The following is a 25,883-nucleotide window of genomic DNA, read 5'->3' on the forward strand; positions in this document are numbered from 1 at the left end:
TACCAATACTGACATATGAATCTTGTTACATAAGCATTCAGTACACAAATTAAAATCACGTTATGTCCTAGTGAGCGAACAGAGTGCAAATTCACTTTGTAGCATGAGGCACAAACAGAGTACATAATTAAATAGCAGCCTTTGTGGTTTAATAATCACTTTGAGTCATGAAGCAACCGGCTTTTCCGGAGTTGGAAGCTTGTCATAAATTCAGTGCTCATTGATCATAACAACACAGAAACACTTCAAAATAAAAGCTGAATTGAAATGAAAAAAAGTATGACAGAAATGTAATATTCACTGTTATACTACTACTACTACTACTACAACTAATAATAATAAATCAATAGTAATGTTATTATATTTAAGCAATATTTTACATCTGTGATGCTCTGTAGTGCAGTACTTTATTATATATAACTCAATGTATTTTAGATTGTGTTGTGAGGTTCTGAATAAAAGCACTTAATTTGATAAACATAACACAATATTTTCATGTTGAAAATTAAGTGTTATACTTTCATTTTATTAAAAATTTTATGCATTTATTTATTTAAACACCATGTGAAATAAACTGTTGATATGCAGTATTAAAAAAAAAAATGGTATCGGGACATCCCTGATAAAATCCTTCATAAAAGAGTTCTACAGTAAATAGGGATGGGACAATATACTGTGTGTGTGTGTGTGTATATATATATATATATATATATATATATATATATATATATATATATATATATATATATATACACACACATACATACATACATACATACATACATACATACACAGTATATACATACATATATAAATACAAACAGAAGTGCATTCCATAGATTAACAACCTCAGACCTTACCGTAGGTCTGTCTTTAATGGTTTAAAGTTATCGTTAAATAGCAATTTACCGTTGTGCTCTATTGTCCTCCAACTCAATGTAAGGTATGGACTGCAACATGTTCCGGCAGGTTATTTGTCTGTATCATTTATATACGTAGGTTAGATGGTTATTTTTAGTGCTGAAGACTCACCAGATGACTTCAGCACCTTTGACTTTTGAATGTGTGAATCAAATCTCTCTCTTTATTACTCTCTTTCTCTCTTGCTTTCTCTCTCACGCTCATACTCCACTCTAATTAGGAACCCAAACACTGCATTGTCACCATACGCTCTCAGCTCGTTGTAGAGCTTGTAGTAATTAGCAGTCGTATTAGACGATATCCCATCTGAGTTGTTTAATGTGAAAACAGTTCTGTTCATCAGAAGCGCCCCAGAACGTGAACAGTGTTCCCTCTTATCTCCTCTGTTTTGTGAATACATTGAGGTTCATAAACATGCAAATTGCTCAAGGTGAATTTATTTATGTAAATGAGGACACAATGTGAGGTTTTGCACACAAATCATATAAGTTTGAAAAATGCACATTAACATTTCAACGGCAAACAGAGACACCATGCAGAAAAAAAAAAGGTACATTTTAAATGTCGCTTTTCTTTGTTGTATTTTTCTTTACAAACACTGTTTTTAACATCAAATGTACCCTTCTGACCCCGGCAGAACAATTCAAACTGCTATGAAAAGAAAGCTCTTTGATTTTATTTTTGTTGTAATTTTGTCCCCATGGACATCTTGATGCCTTTGATTTGTGGCTATTAAAAAAAGCACAGGAAGTAGTTTCCTGTCATGATGATAAATGTCATCTGTATAATCCTTAGAAAGTGACAGCGCAGTGACAGAGGTCATTGTCAACTGTCACATCCATGCTAGAATTCAGTACATTCACTTTGAAAAAGTAAGTAAACAATCCAAACTCTGAGATTGTTTGGATTGTTTACTTACTCCGAAACACACCCACACACACAGTATTCAGAGAACAAAACCATTAATGCATGAAAAACAGTGGTCTGGTTAATTTGAGTGGTTGTTTGCTGAAGTCACTCATCATCAGGGGCCAAATTGAACACTCATCATGTACCCAGTACAAAGCATACAGAAATGTAATCTCAATATGCATGGCACGCACATTATATTCATAAAAAAATTCTCATATACAGAAATGGCTTCCAGTCGCAGAAGGTCTCTGTAGATGTCTGGGCGGGTTTGGGCTGGGAATGCAGTGAGGGTGAGATGGTGGGTCAGTGCAGATGTAATTATGGGATAGATGGGCAGGGACAGAAGTCGAGCAGAAGTGGCGAACAGCTCACTTGTCTTTCTGTGACCTCTGACCCCTGCCTTTGCAACCCCCCCCAACACACCCTCTGTGCATTGTGCTGCACTGAAGGTGGAAATAGTGCATAACTAGATGCATTCTGCTTACAACCTAAAGTCTTTCTCAGATAGATTTGATGATTTTAATTTAGGAGTAATGTAAAATTATATATTTTCCCCCACAGTTATGTCTACATGTTTGTTTTGAGGGTGGTGCTGAAATAATTTTGATATTGTTGGGGGGGTATTAAAAAAAAAAATAAATATAAATATATATATATATATATATATATATATATATATTATATATATATATATTTATTACACTACCGGTCAAAAGTTTTGAAAAACTTGACTGAAATGTTTCTCATGATCTTAAAAATCTTTTGATCTGAAGGCGTATGCTTAAATGTTTGAAATTAGTTTTGTAGACAGAAATATAATTGTGCCACCATATTAATTTATTTCATTATAAAACTAAAATTAATTAAAAAAAAAGTTTTTGAAATTAGTGACTTGGACCAAATAATAAAGAAATGCAGTAAATAAGTGCCCAACATAGATGGGAACTCCTTCAATACTGTTTAAAAAGCATCCCAGGGTGATACCTCAAGAAGTTGGTTGAGAAAATGTCAAGAGAACATGTCTGCAAATTCTAGGCAAAGGGTGACTACTTTGAAGATCCTAAAATATTACTATTATTCTAAAATGTGAAGAAAAAAAAAATATAATAAAGAATGAGTGTTTCAAAACTTTTGACCGGTAGTGTGTATGTGTATATATATATATATATATATAAGTCAGAAGTTTACATACACCTTAGCCAAATACATTTAAACTCAGATTTTCACAATTCCTGACAAATTCCCTGTCTTAGGTCAGTTAGGACCACTACTTTATTTTAAGAATGTGAAATGTCATAATAATAGTAGACAGAATGCTTTATTCCAGCTTTTATTTCTTTCATCACATTCCCAGTGGGCCAGAAGTTTACATACACTTTGTTAGTATTTGGTATCACTGCCTTTAAATTGTTTAACTTGGGTCAAACATTTTGGGCAGCCTTCCATAAGCTTCTCACAATAAGTTGCTGGAATTTTGGCCCATTCCTCCAGACAGAACTGGTGTAACTGAGTCAGGTTTGTAGGCCTCCTTGCTCGCACACGCTTTTTCAGTTCTGCCCTCAAATTTTCTATCGGATTGAGGTCAGGGCTTTGTGATGGCCTCTCCAATACCTTGACTTTGTTGTCCTTAAGCCTTTTTGCCACAACTTTGAAGGTATGCTTGGGGCATTGTCCATTTGGAAGACACATTTGCGACCAAGCTTTAACCTGATGTCTTGAGATGCTGCTTCAATATATTCACATAATTTTCCTTCCTCATGATGCTATCTATTTTGTGAATTGTACCAGTCCCTCCTGCAGCAAAGCACCCCCACAACATGATGCTGCCACCCCCACGCTTCACAGTTGGGATGGTGTTCTTTGTCTTGAAAGCATCACCCTTTATCTTCCAAATAGAATGATGGTCATTATGGCCAAACAGTTCAATTTTTGCTTCATCAAACCAGAGGACATTTCTCCAAAACATAAGATCTTTGTCCCCATGTGTACTTGCAAACTGTAGTCTGGCTTTCTTATGCCGATTTTGGAGCAGTGGCTTCTTCCTTGCTGAGCAGCCTTTCAGGTTATATCGATATTGGACTCGTTTTACTGTGGATATAGATACTTGTCTACCTGTTTCCTCCAGCATCTGCACAAGGTCCTTTACTGTTGTTCTGGGATTGCTTTGCACTTTTTGCACCAAACTACGTTCATATTTAGGAGACAGAATGAGTATCCTTCCTGAGCGATATGATGGCTGCGTGGTCCCATGGTGTTTATACTTGCATACTGTTGTTTGTGCAGATGAACGTGGTACCTTCAGGCATTTGGAAATTGCTCCCAAGGATGAATCAGACTTGTGGAGGTCCACAATTTTTTTATGAGGTCTTGGCTGAAAGGCACAGTTAACTTGTGTGTATGTAAACTTCTGACCCACTGGAATTGTGATCTGTCTGTGAACAATTGTTGTAAAAATTACTTGTGTCATGCACAAAGGAGATGTCCTAAATTACTTGCCACAATTATAGTTTGCTAATATGAAATCTGTGGAGTGGTTAATAAATTAGTTTTAATGACTTCAGCCTAAGTGTATGTAAACTTTTGACTCCAACTGTATATATATATATATATATATATATATATATATATATATATATATATATATATATATATATATATACACATATATATATACACATATATATACATACATACATATATACATATAGTGCATCCGGAATGTATTCACAGCGCTTCACTTTTTCCACATTTTATTATGTTACAGCCTTATTCCAAAATGTATTTAATTCATTATTTTCCTCAAAATTCTACAAACAATACCCCATAATGACAACATGAAAGAAGTTTGTTTGAAATCTTTGCAAATTTATTAAAAATAAAAAAACGAAAAAAATCACATGAACATAAGTATTCACAGCCTTTGCCATGACACTCAAAATTGAGCTCCGGTGCATCCTGTTTCCACTGATCATCCTTGAGATGTTTCTACTACTTGATTGGAGTCCACCTGTGGTAAATTCAGTTGATTGGACATGATTTGGAAAGGCACACACCTGTCTGTATAAGGTCCCACAGTTAACAGTGCATGTCAGAGCACAAACCAAGCCATGAAGTCCAAGGAATTGTCTGTAGACCTCCGAGACAGGATTGTATCGAGGCACAGATCTGGGGAAGGTACAGAAAAATTTCTGCAGCATTGAAGGTCCCAATGAGCACAGTGGCCTCCATCATCCGTAAATGGAAGAAGTTTGGAACCACCAGGACTCTTCCTAGAGCTGGCCTCCCGGCCAAACTGAGCGATCGGGGGAGAAGGGCCTTAGTCAGGGAGGTGCCCAAGAACCCGATGGTCACTCTGACAGAGCTCCAGCATTTCTCTGTGGAGAGAGGAGAACCTTCCAGAAGAACAACCATCTCTGCAGCACTCCACCAATCAGGCCTGTATGGTAGAGTGGCCAGACGGAAGCCACTCCTCAGTAAAAGGCACATGACAGCCTGCCTGGAGTTTGCCAAAAGGCACCTGAAGGACTCTCAGACCATGAGAAACAAAGATTGAACTCTTTGGCCTGAATGGCAAGTGTCATGTCTGGAGGAAACCAGGCACCGCTCATCACCTGGCCAATACCATCCCTACAGTGAAGCATGGTGGTGGCAGCATCATGCTGTGGGGATGTTTATCAGCGGCAGGAACTGGGAGACTAGTCCGGATCAAGGGACAGATGAATGCAGCAATGTACAGAGACATCCTTGATGAAAACCTGCTCCAGAGCACTCTGGACCTCAGACTGGGGTGAAGGTTCATCTTCCAACAAGACAACGACCCTAAGTACACAGCCAAGATAACAAAGGAGTGGCTCCAGGACAACTCTGTGAATGTCCTTGAGTGGCCCAGCCAGAGCCCAGACTTGAACCCGATTGAACATCTCTGGAGAGATCTGAAAATGGCTGTGCACCGACGCTCCCCATCCAACCTGATGGATCTTGAGAGGTCCTGCAAAGAAGAATGGGAGAAACTGCCCAAAAACAGGTGTGCCAAGCTTGTAGCATCATATTCAAAAAGACTTGTGGCTGTAATTGGTGCCAAAGGTGCTTCAAAAAAGTATTGAGCAAAGGCTGTGAATACTTATGTACATGTGATTTTTTTTCGTTTTTTATTTTTAATAAATTTGCAAAGATTTCAAACAAACTTCTTTCATGTTGTCATTATGGGGTATTGTTTGTAGAATTTTGAAGAAAATAATGAATTTAATCCATTTTGGAATAAGACTGTAACATAACAAAATGTGGAAAAAGTGAAGCGCTGTTTACACTTTCTGGATGCACTGTGTGTGTGTGTGTGTGTATATATATATATATATATATAATTTCCATAAAAATACGTTGAGAAGCAGTTTTGTTTTAAAATATTTCAAAAAATATAATAATATTTAATCACAATCAGTGTGGTATAACCAACATGCAGGAAAGCCATTTTGTTGTCATGTGACAAGAATTATAAAACAGTGTGTCAAGGTCAGTAAGTGTCTTAAACTTTTCAGATAATTTGACCTTTTTATGGCACGACAAGTTAAGTTTAGTTTCTCAAATGGCAGAACCTCAATGGCAGTACAGTATGCTTGAAAACGTATATATTTGAAAGTATTGATTAAGATATGTGAATTTCCATATATTCAAGGTGTAAGTGAAAAAATATACTTTTTAATTAATTGTTACATCATTAATATTAATTAAATCATATCTTTTGTTGAATAAGATATAAAAGCCTTATGTATATGTCTTTGACAAATATGTTGATGTTGCTAATATACCGCATTTTCACTTATAACTTCAAGAAAAATAAACAGAGCATAAAATATCACACCCATTGAGGAAGCAATTATCTTTCAAACGAGCCCACACACAAGGTAATCGGATGCATAGATCTTTAGATAATTCAAACAAAGTACAATCTTACATATGGCCACCAGGAGATGGTGTAAATGATGCAGAGTCAGAAGGCACTCATTCTGTGAAATCTCATTACTAAAATTATGTCTGCATGCTATGCAAACCTTTAGTCATTGTTGTGTTTGCATGTGTAAGTAGTTCTGTTCAATTATTATGTTTTATTTGTTTGAAGAGGCTTTTGGCACATGGAGACGTTTTTGGACACAATGATAAATTATTTTTGTAATGCTATAACTTTTGATTGCTATTTCGTTTCAACAAATTTATTCTCAGATACAGTTGACATGATTGGGAACAAAATAAAAGCAGTTTTTCAGAGCCACCATATTTACACCCAGAGATATATAATACCAAAAAAGAAATATCAGAGAAAAAGTACATTTTTGGCTCAATTTTTTATTTAATTTATTTGATTTATTTATTCAACAGATTCTTAGGTTGAGAGTCTCAGAATCTATCATAATCTATATCATTAATATTTTCTTTACAATAATACCAAACATTTGACCTGCCTTTTTTTTTTTTTTTTTTTTTTTTTTTTTTACGTTTAATTTTGGGTGTGCCACTGAAACACCCTCAGAACTTAAAGGTTTAGAACTGGGCATATGCATTTTAAAGTAGATTTTTAAAGGTTGTTCCTTTTCATAATTATCATAATTCATAAAACCCTTTAATAAGGTTAAAAGTTGGACGTTTTAGATTTACACCACTAATAAGTGAAATCAGTGTGCTTGTTTTGTCAGTCTATCATCTGTGTGTCTTGCCAGTGAAATGTATTCAGTGTTAATGAGGATAAGTTGTTTATTCAGTTAAGTTCAATGTGAGAATCACACCCTTCAGACGGGCGTGAGTTTTGTCGAAGCTGATTGTCAATGTGTGTTTCTAGGGCTGGCCGATATAGCTTAACAAATTTATTATATATAGGTCTGGGCAACATAGGTAAACAAATTTAGATTTTTATTTTTTTTTATCCCTTTTGATGATATATATATATATATATATATATATATATATATATATATATATATATATATCTGCCCTGAAATGCCTGAAAAATTCAGAGAAACAAATATTGTTGCTAGGTAAATTATTTTTTTTTTTTACTGCAAGAAGTAAAACCCTGTAAATATCTAGTTAAAAATAGTCAAGGCATGTTTTCCATACTGTTCATTTTTGTTTTTATGGACCAATATAACAATACAAAGTAATAAAAATATATAGGTTACCAACATATTTTTCACTAGAGCATAAAAAAATAAATAAAAATAGAATGCCACATGGGGACTGCAGTGATATCTTTATTATTTTGAAAAATATTATTGTTGAATCAGAGTTATGAGTCAGTTCATTGAAATGGAAAGTTTGAACTGATTCATGGAAATAAATCTAGTCAAATGATGTGGCCTTTAGGAAACTAGATGGTTAAACATTTAATGCATTAAATGCATTAAAATAATTTTGACATTCACAGTATCACTTTATTTTATATTGCCAGCATAAATGATCATGACTATATCGTGAATATTTGATATATTGCATCTATATACAAAAGCCAGAACCCACAGCTAAATCCCATATGCACGTGAAGATTAAAGAATGTCATCTTTGTCAGCAGGCAAATAAAGACGCATATATTTCTGCAAGGACATGCAGTCATGCATGTCACACACTCTGCCCATCAGTAGCCACATCCAAGTTGATTAAAGAAAAGCTCCATAAATAAAGCTGCTGTTTCTTCTCACACATAATGTGCTCAGACTTCGCGGTGACAGCTGCGATATTACCTCATGCTTGCATGACAACGGCGAACACATGATGCCGTGGACAGATACATGCTTTATTAGGGTGTTATGTCTTACACCCGGCAGGCTGTCATTGTTGAACTGTGGCTGATGTATATGGAAGAGAGAGAGACAGAATGGCTATTGTTCTATCGTGTCTATGGAATGTCTGATGTTCGTTGTTTGGTCCCAATTTTAGTAAAAGATCTATAATAGGGTTTCGTCAGCTATGGGTAATTTTGGCCCTGTGGACTTAAGAAAAAAAAAAAAAAAAAAGACCAGCTTGGACATTCTGTTAAAAATGTCTCCTTTTGTATTCCAAGTTTTATGGGTTTCAAAAGACACAAAGAGAGTAAATGATGGCAGATTTTTTTTTATTTTTTTTTTATAACTATTCCTTTAAAACATGTGTATCACAATCTCACAAGTGTATTTAGTTTAGTATTTGTTTACTAACAATGTCTGTGGATATACATGCTGCATCGTTGGGAAATTCTGTCATTTTTACTTTTTTTTTTAAACTGCCATTTTTTTCTGAACCAAAAATAATTTCGATCACATCTTAAATTATGTAGTGTTTGATAACATTTTGTAATGGATATGACCTTTTAAACATATCTGGAATTAAATGGCCAGCTCCTTTGTCATGCTAAGATTAATTTTACAGCAGTCATTTTATGTATCCTAAATACAGTGAAATATTTTCATTCTTTTTGCAAAATGTGACAAAATTCCAGCTTGATTGAAAATGAGATGCTCTGTTCATAAGTGAAATTTTCGTAACCTCGTTTTTACACAATAAATATTGAAATGTTTTATGCACTCTTTTATGCATGGTAAATGATTATAATTAGAAATAGTAAAAATATTAATATTTATATAATGGATTTTCATATAGTTCAATATTTAAAGTCTTGGTCTGGGACAAGGCTAAATCAGTAACATCTATGCAAAGTGTAAGGTATTTGAGAAGTAGCATAAATAAATGAGGGTATTTTAAAAAAAGTATACAAGACAGTTTAAATTAACCTTAAAAGAAAAAGTCATGAGTCAAAGTCAAAAGTCAAAAGTTTTTACATTATAATAGATATAAGTTATAACGGTTTGTCTTGGCAGACTAGATCTGCTTGCGCTGCTGCTTCAGCACAATTAGACATAAATACAATCTGTGTGAAGCAGCTCTAGACAAGTGGTGCTAAGGAGGAGGAGGGTTTTGGTGAGAAAACTCTGGTAGTGCGTAGCAGTAAAACTGGCTTACTTTGAGTCAATTTAACTTTTTGTTAATTAGACAAAGAGGGAGTAAACTGCTAACAGATTACATGTTCCAAGAACCTATCAGCTTGCACCATGTAGAAATGAATGACTGAACTTAGTAATTTTTAATAAAATCAACTTGTGGGACATAAAAGTGCCCATAGTTGAAGAAACATCCAATGATACCTTGTGACAGAGCATCAGGATGTTGATTTATTGTACTGTCTGTTTTTGTATTAAACAGAGACGGTACATCGGCACATGCAGCAGTATGAGGTTGAGTATTTGCAGTTTGCCTTCCGCTGGATGAACAACCTGCTTATGAGAGAATTGCCTCTACGCTGTACAATTCGCCTGTGGGACACTTACCAGGTAAAATTATTACTGTCAATAACTTCAAGAAGCTTTGCTGTATGAAAATTATGTCATAATTTATTCATTAAAAGGTGTTATATCTTCATCTTGTAGAGGACATCGACAAACAAAGCTTCCACTTACGAGCTGGCTTGGCCCAAATTATTCTTTAAACTAGTTACTCAGATTCAGGAAATGTTCCAGATATCCGATATTATAAAAGTGTTGTAGGCATTGTTATGACATAGCCACTATTTGTCAGTAGATCATCATTCTTTTTGAATAATGGAAAATTAACGTACGATTGTTTTAAAATTGAATTGAACTATATGGAGATCTGATTTGTTTACGTTGGTTCTATAGTGTAAATACTGATTTCTTGAAAATGGATAAGCAGCGCATTACAAATATATTCCACACGTCCACCCACTTAAATTATTATCAAATACAGTAACAGCAGGACAGTGCAACTGGTCTTATATAAGACACAAAGAAATGGTTATAATGGAATATCCCAATTACCATGACTCAAAAAGAGAATTTTTCAAAGTGTGAATTAAAGATAATTTCCATACATCCACCATCTTAAACGCTCCTTTATCCTGTTATTTTAAAAGGCAACTGCTTCTGCATTTAGGTTTAAAAGGTGTAGATTTCTAGATTTTAAACACAGCCAGGAACAAACTCAGAGACAATGGAAAAGGAAGAAGGTTTAGCACATTGAGGAACCTCAAAGGTACTGCTGACATTTAATCCAACACATTTTCTTGCAGTCATTTCATGATGGTGTGCTCGGTACAGAAGCAAAGGGCTGTGGTTTTTGAGTGAGCACAGCAGTCGCCACGTTTCCGTGCACTCAGCTCAAAATAGTCTGAAATTATGCATAATTCTTGCCTTGAAAGAATTCTGTTTTTCTTTTTTTTTTCTTTTTTTAATGTTTATTGTGATATGCCATTATAAGAAATTATTTCTTGTCATCAACAGATGCCCACTGTTTTAAAAATGTCAATTAAAGTAATGGGCATTTAGAGTAATTTAGTAGTCAAGTACTCTGACACTTGAAAACTAGTAATAGAAAAGTTGAAAATTTAAGTCTAAAAATATTGACTATGACACATATGTGAAATTTATATATAAATAGCACCCTTGTAACAGTTTCAAAATAAGTTAACTTCAATAAGCTATCCTTTTGAAAAAAAAATGAGCAATTTGCTCAAGATTAAAAAAATAGCTATAAAAAAGGCATTTGCAGTCACACAGAGCTTCTGTCTATATAAATGGCATTTTTATTATTTCACATATTCAGAAAAAAAGTGAGTCGATTAACATTTTAACATAAACCTGCACATTTCAAATCAGTAATAAAATTGGACTACAATGGTATTATTAATGTTGTTTCTTTTGTTCAAATCACGGCAAAAAAACACTTTTTAATCTGGTTCAGGTAATGCACATGTACAGTACATTCTCGAGTCCATCCCTACAGGCACAATATGGAGCGATGCAATGTCCTGGCCAGGTCCACACTAATCTGTTAAAGTTTGAAACTTCAGTTTTCAGTTTCCTAACGTCATTGTTTTTCAAAGTGTGTGATTTTTGAGAGAGAAAGTCTCATTTTTCTGTGGAGGAAAATGCAATTTTAGTTTGGATGAGAGGTGTTAACGTAGCATAAATCAAACGAAAACCGATAAGTTAGTATGTGTGTCTTTCAAAAAGCCGATTGTCTCTTTGAACTGTAATGCAGGACTTAAGCCAGCATATTTAGCAGATAAATCATACATCGTAGAGATCTTAGACTTTGAGGCATGTTCCCAAATCTCATATACACACATCCTTCCGACACTTAGTGGAGCTATAACATGCTAATTTACATTTTTGCAAATATATTCATATGGGCTATAATCCATATTATTATTTTTTCTTCTGATTCCTTGAATTCTTCTGAACTGGTGGTCACATGGTATTTCATTTTCATTTATGACATTTCTCAGCTATTTTGAATTTTCTGATAGAATTCAAATTCTTCCAACGCCATTTTCAGATTCACATGAAATGTGGTAGGATTATCTAGAGACCATCATTACAAAAGGTAATCAAAATCATTTTTATTTGTTAAATCAAGCCAATGAGTTTTTTGGGTTTGGCCCACAATGACTGATTGACCTAATTGACTAATTGAACACAAAGTCCAAACTTAACAAAAAAATGTTTCATACTGGGTTCCAGGAAACCCCAGTGGGCCATAAGTGAGTGTTTTGGGGTCCATGGAAAATCTCAGTAAAATAGTAAGAAAAAGAAAGAATAGTTTGTACCTTTCTAGTAGAGCTGGCTATTGATACAGATGATTTATTAGGTTTTGAAACTCATGATTCGATTTTATTTTATTCCAATTTAAATTTGATTGTATTCAATTAATTTGTGAATACAGTGGCAAGAATAAATATGTGAACCCTTTGGAATTTCCTGCATTTATGTATAAATTTGTCTTAAAATCTGATTTGATCTTCATCTAAGTTATAATAATGAACAAACACAATCTGTTTTAACTAATAGCATAAAATTATTTTATTGTTCTTGTACATATGGAATACATCATTCAAATATTCACAGTGTAGGTTGCAAAAAGTATGTGAACCCCTAGGCTAATGACGTCAACAAAATCTTATTAGAGTCAGGAGTTGGCAAACCTGGCATCCAAATAATAAAACGGGATTGGAGGTGTGGGTTAGAGCTACTTATAAAAAGCACTCAAACATTTTGAGTTTGCTATTCACAAGATGCATCTGCTGGCGTGGACCATGCCTCACAAAAAAGAGACCTACGATCAAGAATTGTTGCTTTGCATAAAGCTGGAAAGGGTTAAAAAGTTACCTCGAAGAGCTTAGATATTCATCTGTCCACAGTTAGACAAACTGTCTATAAATGGAGATGATTTAATACTGTGACTTTGTGGCAGGGTATATTTACAACTGCCAGCTTTAATCACCAATAATATGTAATTTATGTAAATATGTGTATGTAAATTAGTTTAGGAATCTTGGCCATGCTCGACCACCATTATATGAAAGATAAATGACAAATGATCGGATTAGGTATCTGAATAAAAATTCTCCATCATTAAATATGTAATACAACAGGCTCATTGTATCTGCTCACAATTTATATATGAGGAATTTTAGATCAAGAAGGGAATTATGATTAATTCAGGTTATATTGAAATAATAGAGGTGTACGTCTGATCACTCGGCCACGCTGAGTTGATATGACGCATCTGTTAACTCTTTAGAGTAATACTATTCTCATGGTAATTGAAAATAATATCACAAAGATGTTGAAATATTGTTCGAGCACAGAGCAGTCAAATCCTCTTTGAAAACAAACAAGACTATTTCTAATCTAGTCAAGTCATTTTTATTTGTATAGCGCTTTTCACAACAAACATTGTTTCAAAGCAGCTTTACAGGAAATCATGCTTTAACAAAAACACAAAAATGAAACTGTAATATCTATAATGTCTTACAGTGATCATTGTGTAGTTTGATTAAATATGATTGTAAAATGTGTATAGAAATTAAATCATTCAATAATAACTGTATTTAGAACCCCTGTGAGCAATCTGAAGGCGACTGTGGCAAGGAACACAAAACTCCATAAGATGTTGGTTAATGGAGAAAAATAACCTTGGGAGAAACCAGGCTTACTGTGGGGGCCAGTTCCCCTCTGGCTAAACAACATGAATATAATGCCAATATTAGTTATTTGTGTGCAGTTTTACATTTGTAAATTAAGTGAGTGTTAATGTCAGTGTTTTAAAAATAAAAAATATTTTTTTTATTACCTTTAAGATTAATGATTAATGTCTTTTAAGTACATCCTGGATTAACTGCAGAAGTTCACATATATGCATTGTCCTTGGTAAATTGGCTGATGAAGACTTTTGTTGGCAATTCAATTATAGTCTGTGTATTCCATTTCAAGAGATCAAGAGGTGCATTGCAGTTCAACCTGCAGGGCATTTCAGTGAGGTTCAGTGGTGTTGGGCCTCATGTATTCAGATAGAAGACAAAGGCAGGCCTAACACAGTCATAAAACCTAACTGAGGCCCACACACTCCGTCATAAATCTTACTGATAAAAACCGCACCAAAATCAAACAAAGGGAGTCCAAAACAGACTACAAATCCCATGAAGCCTTGCTCACTAAAGGATCAAACTCTCAACTCCTATTGGATGAGGCACACAACAGAACGCCCCTCAACCATGAGTTCATCGGGAGTAGAAATAACTCTGAGATGCTTCCGGGATTTGCTTCCAGCAACTTTGCTCGCCGTGCGAAGACGCAGCTCATCGCTGCTCTCAGGTGTAGCCTCGTGGCTCAAGGAAGTAACATACGACTTGAAACTGAGGCCATACAATCTCCATCTCACTGGACAAGTTGAGATTACTCTGTGTTCCACCGAACACTCTAATGGATCCGAAGGAGACCGCCGAGCAATCCTCATCTTCATCCGTTTGCCTGCAGAAGTGAAGAGAAAGATTTCTCTTCCCTCTTCAATCAAGTCAACGTCGCTGATTTCTCCGCCAGCCCACCGAGAATCAGCAGCTGTACCGCCCGCCGACAGAGCGAGGAAACGGCTCATCACCCGAGCCTCGATGAACCGAGTCGGAGTTAAAGGACGGATGAACACACATTCGTCTGCGTCCTCATACGATTCAAGTAAGAGGTTTACGTGTCTTCTTTACGAATATTATAGTGTGTTATTCTTACAGTATGTATCAAGGTTATTGCTTGTACAGTTTACGGACCGCCGAGTCCGCTCATTGCTGCTAATAATACTCAAGGTATTACTGTAATGTATTGTTATCACGAATGAGATCTGCTGTGATGTAATCCAACCACATTGGACTGTTGTGTATTTCCGCCATCGCGGGTGAGACCGGCACACTGAGTTTATCCATTAAAGATTCAAAGACCGAGGGATGGTTTACGAGCCGTCCACCTCGTCTCTGAGTGATAAACTAACAGCTGCTTTCTCTCCCACGATCGCGAAACTGGCTTTGGTGCCGCTACTTTAATCTCTCTCTCTCTCTTGTACTAACCACACACACACACACACACACACACACACACACACACACACACACACACACACACACACACACACGCGCGCGCGCGACCCCTCGCAAACATTCTCACACACACTTTTGGCTAGTAGATAACTTCATGATAAAGCTCAGCTTTGTCCTTAAGTTATCGTACAAGCGGAGACATGTGGTAAACGGGCAGATGTCATTAACCGGTTTCTCTCCACCCACACTCGCGGCCATATTCTCTGGCCAGAAATCTCGCGTGACGTACTCTCCACGAGAGTCACGTCTGCCATTTTGTGCGCGTCACACCTTACACACACACCCCTACCTTCCTCTCATGTGTTATAGGATTATTTTGGTTACCATATCACTGTTCAGTTTGCAGTTGTAAATCAGAAGTTTATTGATGGTATTGTATTGATTATTAATTGATATTACTGCATAAATAAACTTTGTTATATTTCAAAGAGAAGTGTTTTGGTTTGTTTTGCATACACCTGTGTCAAATGCTGACAGGGGATGTCAGTACTCGGATTCAAGCCTTCATTGTTTCTTTTCGAAAATCGATATTCTTCAGATGTTGAGACTGTTATACTATCTGGATATTAGTCCCTGATTCCAGGGTGGTGCCCCGGCGATATTAATCCTTATTAGTATTCTATTGATTTTTGATAATCGCTAATTATCTTTGATGATTGTTGAATTTGAAGGATCAATAAGCTAGTGTTAATTTTAATCAGTGTTTCATCTATGGTAATAATTAGTGATTATCTTTGATAATTGTTGATTTAAATGATTTAAAATCAATGTTCTATTATCTTTGATAATTATTAATTATTGCTGATAACCAAACCCACTCCTGAACGTAGCGCACTACATTTACTGGTGCCCCGTATGAGGTTTTTAATGAGTTAGATTCTATTATTTAATTTGAATATTAATTAATAACTAAAGAAATAATTATTAATTATTTCTGATTTTAACACTGATCTAAACAACCAGTAAAGCCCTACAATGGGGTCCATCCTAAGTCCAAGGTTCAGGCGGGGGCATATGAAATATCAGATTTTTTTTACAGCTGGAGTTGGCATCAGTTTATCCTCTGAAGTAAAAAAAAAATGTGATGTCTGGCTAGCACCGGCTGTGGTTTGTTGTCATCTCTCAGTGAAATGTAGCAGTGGAGTCCGACACCAAGCAGGAACGGAGCTGGATCTGGCAGGCTCTGGTAACCTCAGGATATGAATCCCGAGGTTGAGACATGGAAACAAATAGAATAATATTAGCATGGTTGCCATTCAGTATTATGCAGAGTTATAGATCATGATGGATATTTCTGCATCCGGCAGACCTAACTAAAGCAGCCTAATTGTGAGTTGATGGATAAATTAGGTGTCTTTAGTCTAGACTTAAACTGAGTGAGTGTGTCTGCATCTTGAACAGTGTTAGGGAGACTATTCCATAGTTTAGGAGACAAATATGAAAAGGATCTACCTCCTTTTGTGGATTTTGATATTCTTGGAATTATTAACAAGCCAGAATTTTGTGATCGTAATGAACGTGATGGAATATAGCATGTCAGAAGGTCATTTAAGTACTGTGGAGCTAGACCATTCAAAGCTTTGTATGTAGTTAACATAATTTTAAATGAATACGAAATTTAACAGGTAGCCAATGTAACGATGATAAAATGGGGCAAATATGATCATATTACTTGGTTCTAGTCAGCACTCTGGCAGCTGCATTTTGAACCAGTTGAAGTTTATTTATTGAACTTGCTGGACATTCTCCCAGTAATGAATTACAATAATCTAGTCTTGAGGTCATGAACGCATTAATTAATTTTTCGGCATCAGCAACAGAGAGCATGTGTCCTAATTTAGCAATATTTCTCAGGTGGAAGAATGCTGTTCTTCAAACATTGGAAATTTGATTTTCAAAGGACAGATTGGTATCAAATATAACACCTAAGTTCTTTGCAGAAGAAGACGACAAATTATATTTTGTCCAATCATTAGTACCTCTGTTTTGTCAGAATTGAGTATATGGAAATTTCTTGCCATCCAATCTTTGATTTCATTGATACACTCTGCTAATTTGGAGAATTGTGAAGTTTCATTGGGTTGAGAAGAAATATAAAGTTGGGATTGTTGGCATAACAGTGGAAACTTATTCCATGATCCCTGATAATATCTCCCAGGGAAGCATGTATAAGGAGAAAAGCAGAGGTCCAAAAACTGATCCCTGTGGCACTCCATACTTAACTTTTATTTGATTTGACAATGTTGACAATCTACAACATAAAAAAACTAAACTAACACACATAGACAAACATACAAGCAGGTTGGTGAGTGAGCTGTAACAGAAGGTGAATGGAAATGACCTGTAACAGAGAAAATTGAATTATATGAAGTCTATAGGCCAAGCTTTGAGAACCATCAATACTTCATTTTTTATACCTTGATTTGCAGTCGGGTTACCCAAAGTATTTAAATAAATTATTTGGCTCTTTGGCTGGATCCTTAGAAAGTTCTGGTTGTTCTCTGTTTTTTTGATGCTGGATGTTTCAGTGCTGGAATGATCAGGCAGGGCTTTGAAGCGAGGCCTCCTGCAAGGGAGACTCGTGACTCCCTTTCACGTGTGTAAGTCGTAGCACAGAGAAGAGAACTCCTCTCTGAACTTTGCATTCCGAGCTTTCCTGAACTCTACATTGTGTGGAACCTGGGCAGATGGGCGCTGAAGTGAAGCCAGCTGAAGAAGTGCTAAGAAAAGAGCAAAATCCAAGAGAGAAGTGAGAGGAGTTCATCCTAGGTGGGGAGATTTGTTGAGTTGAGGTTGGCCGCACCTTGAGGTAAGGTGTCTTTAGCCAATCAGAAATGTCTTCTGCTGGGTCAAATGGTCATTTCTGTCCTCCCCTCAAGATAATTAATTTATGGCCCATTGTGTGTGAAGATTTCTGTTTCCTGCTCAAAATAGGCCAATGTTTAATCATGAACTTTTATATAATGAAATCGCTAAGGAATATTAGCAAATAACCTTCATTAGCATTCGAGACATGCAAAATGAATCTCAACGATAGTAAATATGACATACTTTAATGAATATTCAATGTGCTAGTTACAAAACATGAAAATTATTATATGATTAAAAATCATAATAGTTAATTCATTGGTTTTTAAACATGGGTAAGGCATGGCTATGTGTCAATGTATCACAATTTCCAGGGTTATTATCAGTTAAACCTTGAATGAGAGTTCTAGGCACTTTGGCAGATTATGTGCAGGATAAAGTAAGTTCCTTGATTAAGATGAGATGTCCTGATATGTGTATACACATGAAAAATTCATTTTGTACATTTGAAGAGCATTAGTTTTGTGTCCTGCTAAAAAGAGTTCCACAGTTCAGATCCAGTGCGTGTCTGTTCAATGAGTTTTAAGCATGTGATGGGTATAATGGCTGACTGTCACATGATAGTCATTCAGTATGTAATTTTAAGTGTTCGTGCGTTCTGACTGAATAAACAGAGACTGAATAAACGGAACAAAGGAGCTTCTTTTGATTTCTGGAAACCCCCAAGCTTCCAGGGTCATAGTTCTTTCTCTGGAATGTGCTTGCCAGTTTTGGGGGTTTTGGGTAAAGGTTGGGTTTTGTTTTTGATTTTATGCACTGCCCTGCTGCCACACGATTGGCTGATTAGATAATCTCATGGAGGATTGTTGGTGCCAGACAGGCTGGTTTGAGTATTTCTGTAACTGCTGATCTCCTGGGATTTTCACATACAAAAGTCTCTAGAATTGACTCAGAATGGTGCCAAAAACATCCAGTGAGCGGCAGTTCTGTGGACAGAAACGCCTTGTTGATGAGAGAGGTCAACAGAGAATTGCCATACTGGTTCAAACTGACAAAGTCTACTGTAACTCAGATAGCTGCTCTTTACAGTTGTGGTGAGAAGAATAGCATCTCAGAATGCTATTCTGAGATGTGGGTTGGCACTGTTTAGGCGGCACGAGGGAGACCTGCACAATATTAGGCAGGTGGTTTTAATGTTCAGGCTGAATGGTGTAGCTGCCTTTTTATTTTAGGAAGAGGGTCCTTAGCAAGTGGATTGTCACGTTTGGGGTTCCTTAGCATCAAAAACTTTTAAAACCCTTATCGTTCACTATTTTATTTTCCTTTTATTCTTTTCAGTACAAAAAAAAAAAAAAAAAATGCTTTCAGTGGCTGGCTATCCTCTATTTTTTATTCTACTTCACTGATTTGGTTTTGAAACACATAGTAACCATTACAGATAGGCAGTTCACTTGGTTTGTTTGCTTATTTGTTACTCACTTTAAGTGTGTCACTTGCTTCTTTCTGACAGCATTGCCCCTTCATTGATTGTGATGATTGTTGACATGTACGATAGTGTGGAGGGCGCCACAAAAACACACTCACTTGTTAGGCCAGGCTCAAGAAAATAACACTAGGATATTTCTTAACGTACAAAATCGATCGCCTTGTTCTCTCTGGTCAGTAAATAGAGGACGGTATGGTGCAGAGAAAGCATGGAATATACATTAAAATGATTTAGAGGAAGTTTAACCTCGTTTGATGGCTTATTTTCACTGTAGAAGGTGTAAGGTTTGGGCAGGTTGTGACTATGTGCACCCTTGAGTTATCAGAGATTTTTTCTGGTATTGATTCTCCAGCAGAACAAACAGTGAATACAAGGGCAAGAGGAGCTAACTGCTGCAAGATTATTTTGCTGCTTTAGTGATGCTTGAGATGGTCATTTACCCCTTCCCCACTGCATTTCTACTGTATAGCAATGAAACTGACTATGTTACTACATAACCTGCCCACAAATATACCACATCACTGTCTTTATTCGTGAGTTTTAAGAATGTTAACATAAAAATAACAGCAGGTTTAAAATTGAAGTGTCACTTTTTCAATGTTAAGATACTTTCTCCTATCTAGGGTTGGGCACTGAGAGCTGGTTCTTGTTCAGAACCGGTTCCATAAAAAAATAAAATAAAAATGGAACTGTAGGATTGTCATGACTTTCTGTTCTGTTGGTGGTTCCCAATGACTCTCACAATCTGGTTCTTTTGAATCTATAGTGCGAAACAGACAGTGCTACCAGTGTTGTGTGGTTTCTGAATAAATGACTCTTATATGCTGGCTCTTTTTAGTGGTTCAGAAACACACATCAGTCAGCGGTTACTAAATCAAACTAACGTGCAAGAAATTACTTTCGTTATGTCTAACTAGAAATGTAATATGAAGTGTTGCTGTGCACTTCTCACAGTCCAGCTGATCCCACAAAATCTCAATGGGGTTAAGATCCATAACATTCTTTTCCAATTATCTGTAGTCCAATGTCTGTTTTTCTTTGCCCACTCTAACCTTTTCTTTTTGTTTTTCTGTTTCAAAAGAGTTTTTTTCTTCGCAATTCTTCCTGTATTCTCTCTACTGTTGTACATGAAACTGGTGTTGAGCAGGTAGAATTCAATGAAGCTGTCAGCTGAGGACATGTGAGGTGTCTATTTCTCAAACTAGAGACTCTGATGTACTTATCCTCTTGTTTAGTTGTACATCTGGCCTTCCACATCTCTTTCTGTCCTTGTTAGAGCCAGTTGTCCTTTGTCTTTGAAGACTGTAGTGTACACCTTTGTATGAAATCTTCAGTTTTTTGGCAATTTCAAGCATTGTATAGACTTCATTCCTCAAAACAATGATTGACTGATGAGTTTCTAGAGAAATCTGTTTCTTTTTTGCCATTTTTGACCTAATATTGACCTTAAGACATGCCAGTCTATTGCATACTGTGGCAACTCAAACAAACACAGAGACAATGTTAAGCTTCATTTAACGGACCAAATAGCTTTCAGCAGTGTTTGATAAAATGGCAAGTGATTTTCTAGTACCAAATTAGCAATTTAGCATGATTACTCAAGGATAATGTGTTGGAGTGATGGCTGCTGGAAATGGGGCCTGTCTAGATTTGATCAAAAATGATTTTTTTTCAAATGATGATGGTGCTGTTTTTTACATCAGTAATGTCCTGACTATACTTTGTGATCAGTTGAATGCCACTTTGGTGAATTAAAGTACCGATTTCCTTCCGAAACAGCAAAATCTGTACATTATTCCAAACTTTTGGCTGCCAGTGTAGATACTTGTCTACCTGTTGTCTCCAGCATCTTCACAAGGTCCTTTGCTGTTGTTCTGGGATTGATTTGTACTTTTCGCACCATCTCTAGGAGACAGAATGTGTCTCCTTCCTGAGTGATATGATGGCTGCGTGGTCCCATGGTGTTTATACTTGCGTACTATTGTTTGTAGAGATGAACATGGTACCTTCAGGCATTTGGAAATTGCTCCCAAGGATGAACCAGACTTGTGGAGGTCCACAATTTGTTTTCTGAGGTGTTGGCAGATTTCTTTTGATTTTCCCATGATGTCAAGCAAAGAGGCACTGAGTTTGAAGGTAGGCCTTAAAATACTTCCACAGGTACACCCCCAATTAGCCTATCAGAAGCTAACTGGCTAATTCTTGACATCATTTTCTGGAATTTTCCAAGCTGCTTGAAGGCACAGTTAACTTAATGTATGTAAACTTCTGACCCACTGGAATTGTGATATAGTCAATTTAACCCTCTGGGGTCGATGGACGTGCCAGCGCGTCCTGCTGGATTTTTTCCGCATAACAGCGGAAACAACTTAAAATACTCCGTCATTTTTGGGCATACAGATAAGTGTAAGACATCATTAGAAACCATAAAGTGTCTACTTTTATTTGTGTACACTCACAATAACAACAAAACCTTGTGCTTTTGTAAAATAAAGAAAATAAACAAGGTGCGCTTTCAGCCGTCTCTGTCTCCGCGAGCATATTTCTGAAATACGTCAAAAAAATGAACTGAAACTCCACGAATATTTATCACACAAACATGAAACATATATGTAAAGAAAGCTAAGAATGTCTACTTTTAAATAAAACAAATCAAATTTAAAACAAATATTCTCCTGCAATGTAATCTTTATGAAACAAAGCGATGTACAGTTTCTCCTGGCTCAGCTCATTATCGCCAATGTGATCACACCCACCAGCAGAGCACGCTATTCATACGGTAATGTGCTGAGGCGATCAATGCAAATGGTAAACGCCCGCAACAGTGCCTTAAAAAACATCAAGTTCATCAGATTCATTCACTTTCCTGCGTGTTTGGAAGATGGCACGCTACACAGGTGAGGAAGCTCTACACATGGTAGGGATAGTGACGGTGAGTTCACATTTTCCTCAGAAGAAGAGTGGGACTCCGACGATGAATGTTTACATATTGAAGTGCGTCTTGATCCAGCCGAGGATACAATTTCGGATGAGTAAGTCATTTAGTTTTACTTACATTAGTTGACATGCTATTTTATATAAACATGTACATATTTTACTAGTTGGACTATTTCCAGACTTGCCAGCCAGGATTCAGAGTACTGAAATTTGAAATATGTCCTAATAGGCACGTTTTAGTTGCATTTAAATGTTGTTTCGGCTAAAGCAGGTATTTAAATTGTATGCTTTATGATATAAATATGATATGTAATATGATATAAAAATAATATGAATGTTTAGATTATATTTTAACTAGTGTTTATGCTGCCTCATTATCATCAACAAAGCTTGTGCTTGCAAATATCTGTTCGGGTGTAAATGTGTAAAATGTGCTGTAAATATGCCCATATTAGAAAATCAGCATATTAGAATGATTTCTGAAGGATCATGTGACACTGAAGACTGCAGTGATGATGCTGAAAATTCAGCTTTGATCACAGGAATAAATTGCATTTGACAATATATTCAAATAGAAAAGTTATTTTAAATTGTAAAAATATTTCACAATATCACTGTTTTTGCTGTATTTTGGATCAAATAAATGCAGCCTTGTTGAGCAGAAGAGAATTATTTTAAAAACATTAAAAAATCTTACTGATCTAAAACTTTTAAACGGTAGTGTAGGTCTAAAGTAAAGTCTTTATGTAAAGAAAATGTATAGTCAGATTACTTCTTTTAACTTGATTTTGTGAATAAGCTACAAACATTCATTTTCTCTCAGGGGAGGGGTCTTTGTCTCCTCAGGTGTGAATCACATCAATATTCATGATTATTCACGCCTCGCATATGGCCTTTCTAACACTAAAAGTGTCTTACAAAAGTTAAATGACTATATTGTTTTGTATGAATGAGTGATCAGGATGGTTTTCAGATCATTTTATAGCGAAAACTCTAGGCTACAAGATCCAGTCCTCAAAAGTCTTGTGAACTTGGTGTGTGTGTGTGTGTGTGTGTGTGTGTATGTATGTATATATATATATATATATATATATATATATATATATATATATATATATACACACACAAATTGGTGTATGTGTTATAGGGCCTTATTTCAGTGAACCATGCATAAACGTTATTTTCTCAAAAATACAAACATGTACATACATGTTGCTCACATGTTATTGTAGCCCCTTTTGTGCTGAACACAGTGTTAAGCCATTATTATGTTTTTAAGCAACTGAAAAAAGCACAAATGTCAAGGCATGTCAAAACTTCTCCAGGGCCCAAAACACCCTCAGACCCCAGAAAGTGAAAGTGAAACAACCTGTCTGTAAACAATTGTTGGAAAAATTACTCACGTCATGCACAAAGTTGATGTCCTAAACGACTTGCCAAAACTAAATTTTGCTAATGTGAAATCTGTGGAGTGGTTAAAAAAATTAGTTTTAATGACTTAAACCTAAGTGTATGTAAACTTCTGACTTTTACTATATATATATATATATATATATATATATATATATATATATATATATACACACACACACACACATACACACATACATACACACACACACACACACACACACACAGTAAATACTGTATATCTATTTTTTTCGCCCCAATTACTTCATTACCAAAATTGTATAGGGTCGTTAGTGACCCGAGATATGTAATAGTGTTGCAATATTTGTTTGAGCTTCCATAAATTATATTCTTATGATTATTTTGTATCTGTATAAGTTTACAATCACAGAATATCTGTTACTTTGTTTATTATAACTGTGATGGACTGGCCACCTGTCCCTGCCTTTGGCCCAAGATAGCTGGGACAGGCTCTAGCACTACTAGCGAACCTACATAGGACAAGTGGCTATAGAAGATGGATGGATGGATTGATGTTTATTACAAAACAAATAAATATTATATTTATACAAATAACTGCTATACCATGGCGATTTGCTGCACAACGATGTTGAATTTTCAGTATCTCATATGTGAGTACACATACATTATTATCCTGTTTTATGGTTTTTCTCAAGGTGGCGCTGTTGTTTCAGTGATTGACTTGATTTACATTTGATATTGCTACAAAGAAGCAACGTGGAAGTAAACTACAGCAAGTACAACACAGTAATAATATAAATATGGCTAATGCCATTTGGGTGTACTACTGAAATTCAGTGCAATGTATTTCTATTTACACTCAATTAGTGCCTGGGAAAATACATCATTGTAGCTTATGTTTTATGTGTAGCTAAATATGTGTTATATGTGTTAGCTAGTTGTGTCGTTTAAAATTTTAGCGGCAAAAGTTTTTAATCCTGTTCTATTATTTGTTGCATCATCTCTTTGATATATGAAAAATTAATTGGTGTGTGTGTGTATATATATATATATATATATATATATATATATATATATATATAACAGAATATATTCCATTCTATTATTTCTAATTGTCTTGAAAATGCTTTGAAGATTTTACACTATCTGAGCATTTTGTAGATCCTTTTGTGATAGATACAGTATACAAGATGAGTCGCTGAAGACCAGAGGTATGTTATCATGTTTGGCGATACACCCGTGCATTTAAAGTTAAATCTAAATATTCGGTCAGACGTGTCCACCTCGATTACTGTGGTGGTTGAATAATTGGTTAGGTAGTTTATGTAGACATCTGGCCTTGTAGTCAGTAGACAGTGAGTCAGCACACTAGGTTTTAAGACATTTTGTCAAGTGTACAGAGATTTGTATATCAAGTGAGATTAGTTTTACTAACATATTGATACAGTCTCCATATTGAAACTCAGTATTCAGGAGATTCAGTATTAGCAATGAAAGTATTGTGTGCAGTGCTTGAGGTGTTCTCCCCTCAGTCCAATTACACATTCAGTATGTCTTAGTCTACTTGAACCTGAACACAGTAATAGTCCCTCTGTGGTCCTTCAATTCAGTGAATGTGCAGCACAGCTATCTGCCATGTGTACATTAGTGTGTGTACAGCAAAAGCATTTGTGCTCAAGTCCTTGATGTCCTTTGCAAAATTACCCTTGTTGCGTGTTTATGTGTTCATAAGGCAAAATATGGGCATTTCGTGTATTCAGTTTGTGTTCAGTTATCCGAAAGATCACTCAAAGATGAAAATTATTTAGTTAACTTGACTGTATTGAATACTGTGGTGGCGAGGGCATGGTGGAGCATGCATCTGGGGGAGAGGGAAAGCGGTAAGGCTTCACCTCTGGGTGATTATGATGACTAACAGCAGTTTCTTGTTGCAGTAATCCTGGAAGAGTGATAAGAGGGGGGCCG

At 35.9% G+C, this 25,883-nt stretch overlaps 1 protein-coding gene across 3 annotated transcripts in view; it reads left to right on the forward strand.

The window, feature by feature from the left end:
- LOC127435325 (TBC1 domain family member 22A-like) overlaps positions 1 to 25,883 on the forward strand; it is a 239,438-nt gene that overhangs the window by 158,499 nt on the left and 55,056 nt on the right. For all 3 annotated transcript variants that reach the window (XM_051688729.1, XM_051688731.1, XM_051688730.1), the window contains one exon: positions 10,057 to 10,184. In XM_051688729.1, coding sequence (XP_051544689.1) covers positions 10,057 to 10,184 — 128 coding nt within the window. The remainder of the gene's footprint in view (positions 1 to 10,056; positions 10,185 to 25,883) is intronic.

This window comes from Myxocyprinus asiaticus, chromosome 45, assembly GCF_019703515.2.
Source record: "Myxocyprinus asiaticus isolate MX2 ecotype Aquarium Trade chromosome 45, UBuf_Myxa_2, whole genome shotgun sequence".
Lineage (NCBI taxonomy): Eukaryota > Metazoa > Chordata > Actinopteri > Cypriniformes > Catostomidae > Myxocyprinus > Myxocyprinus asiaticus.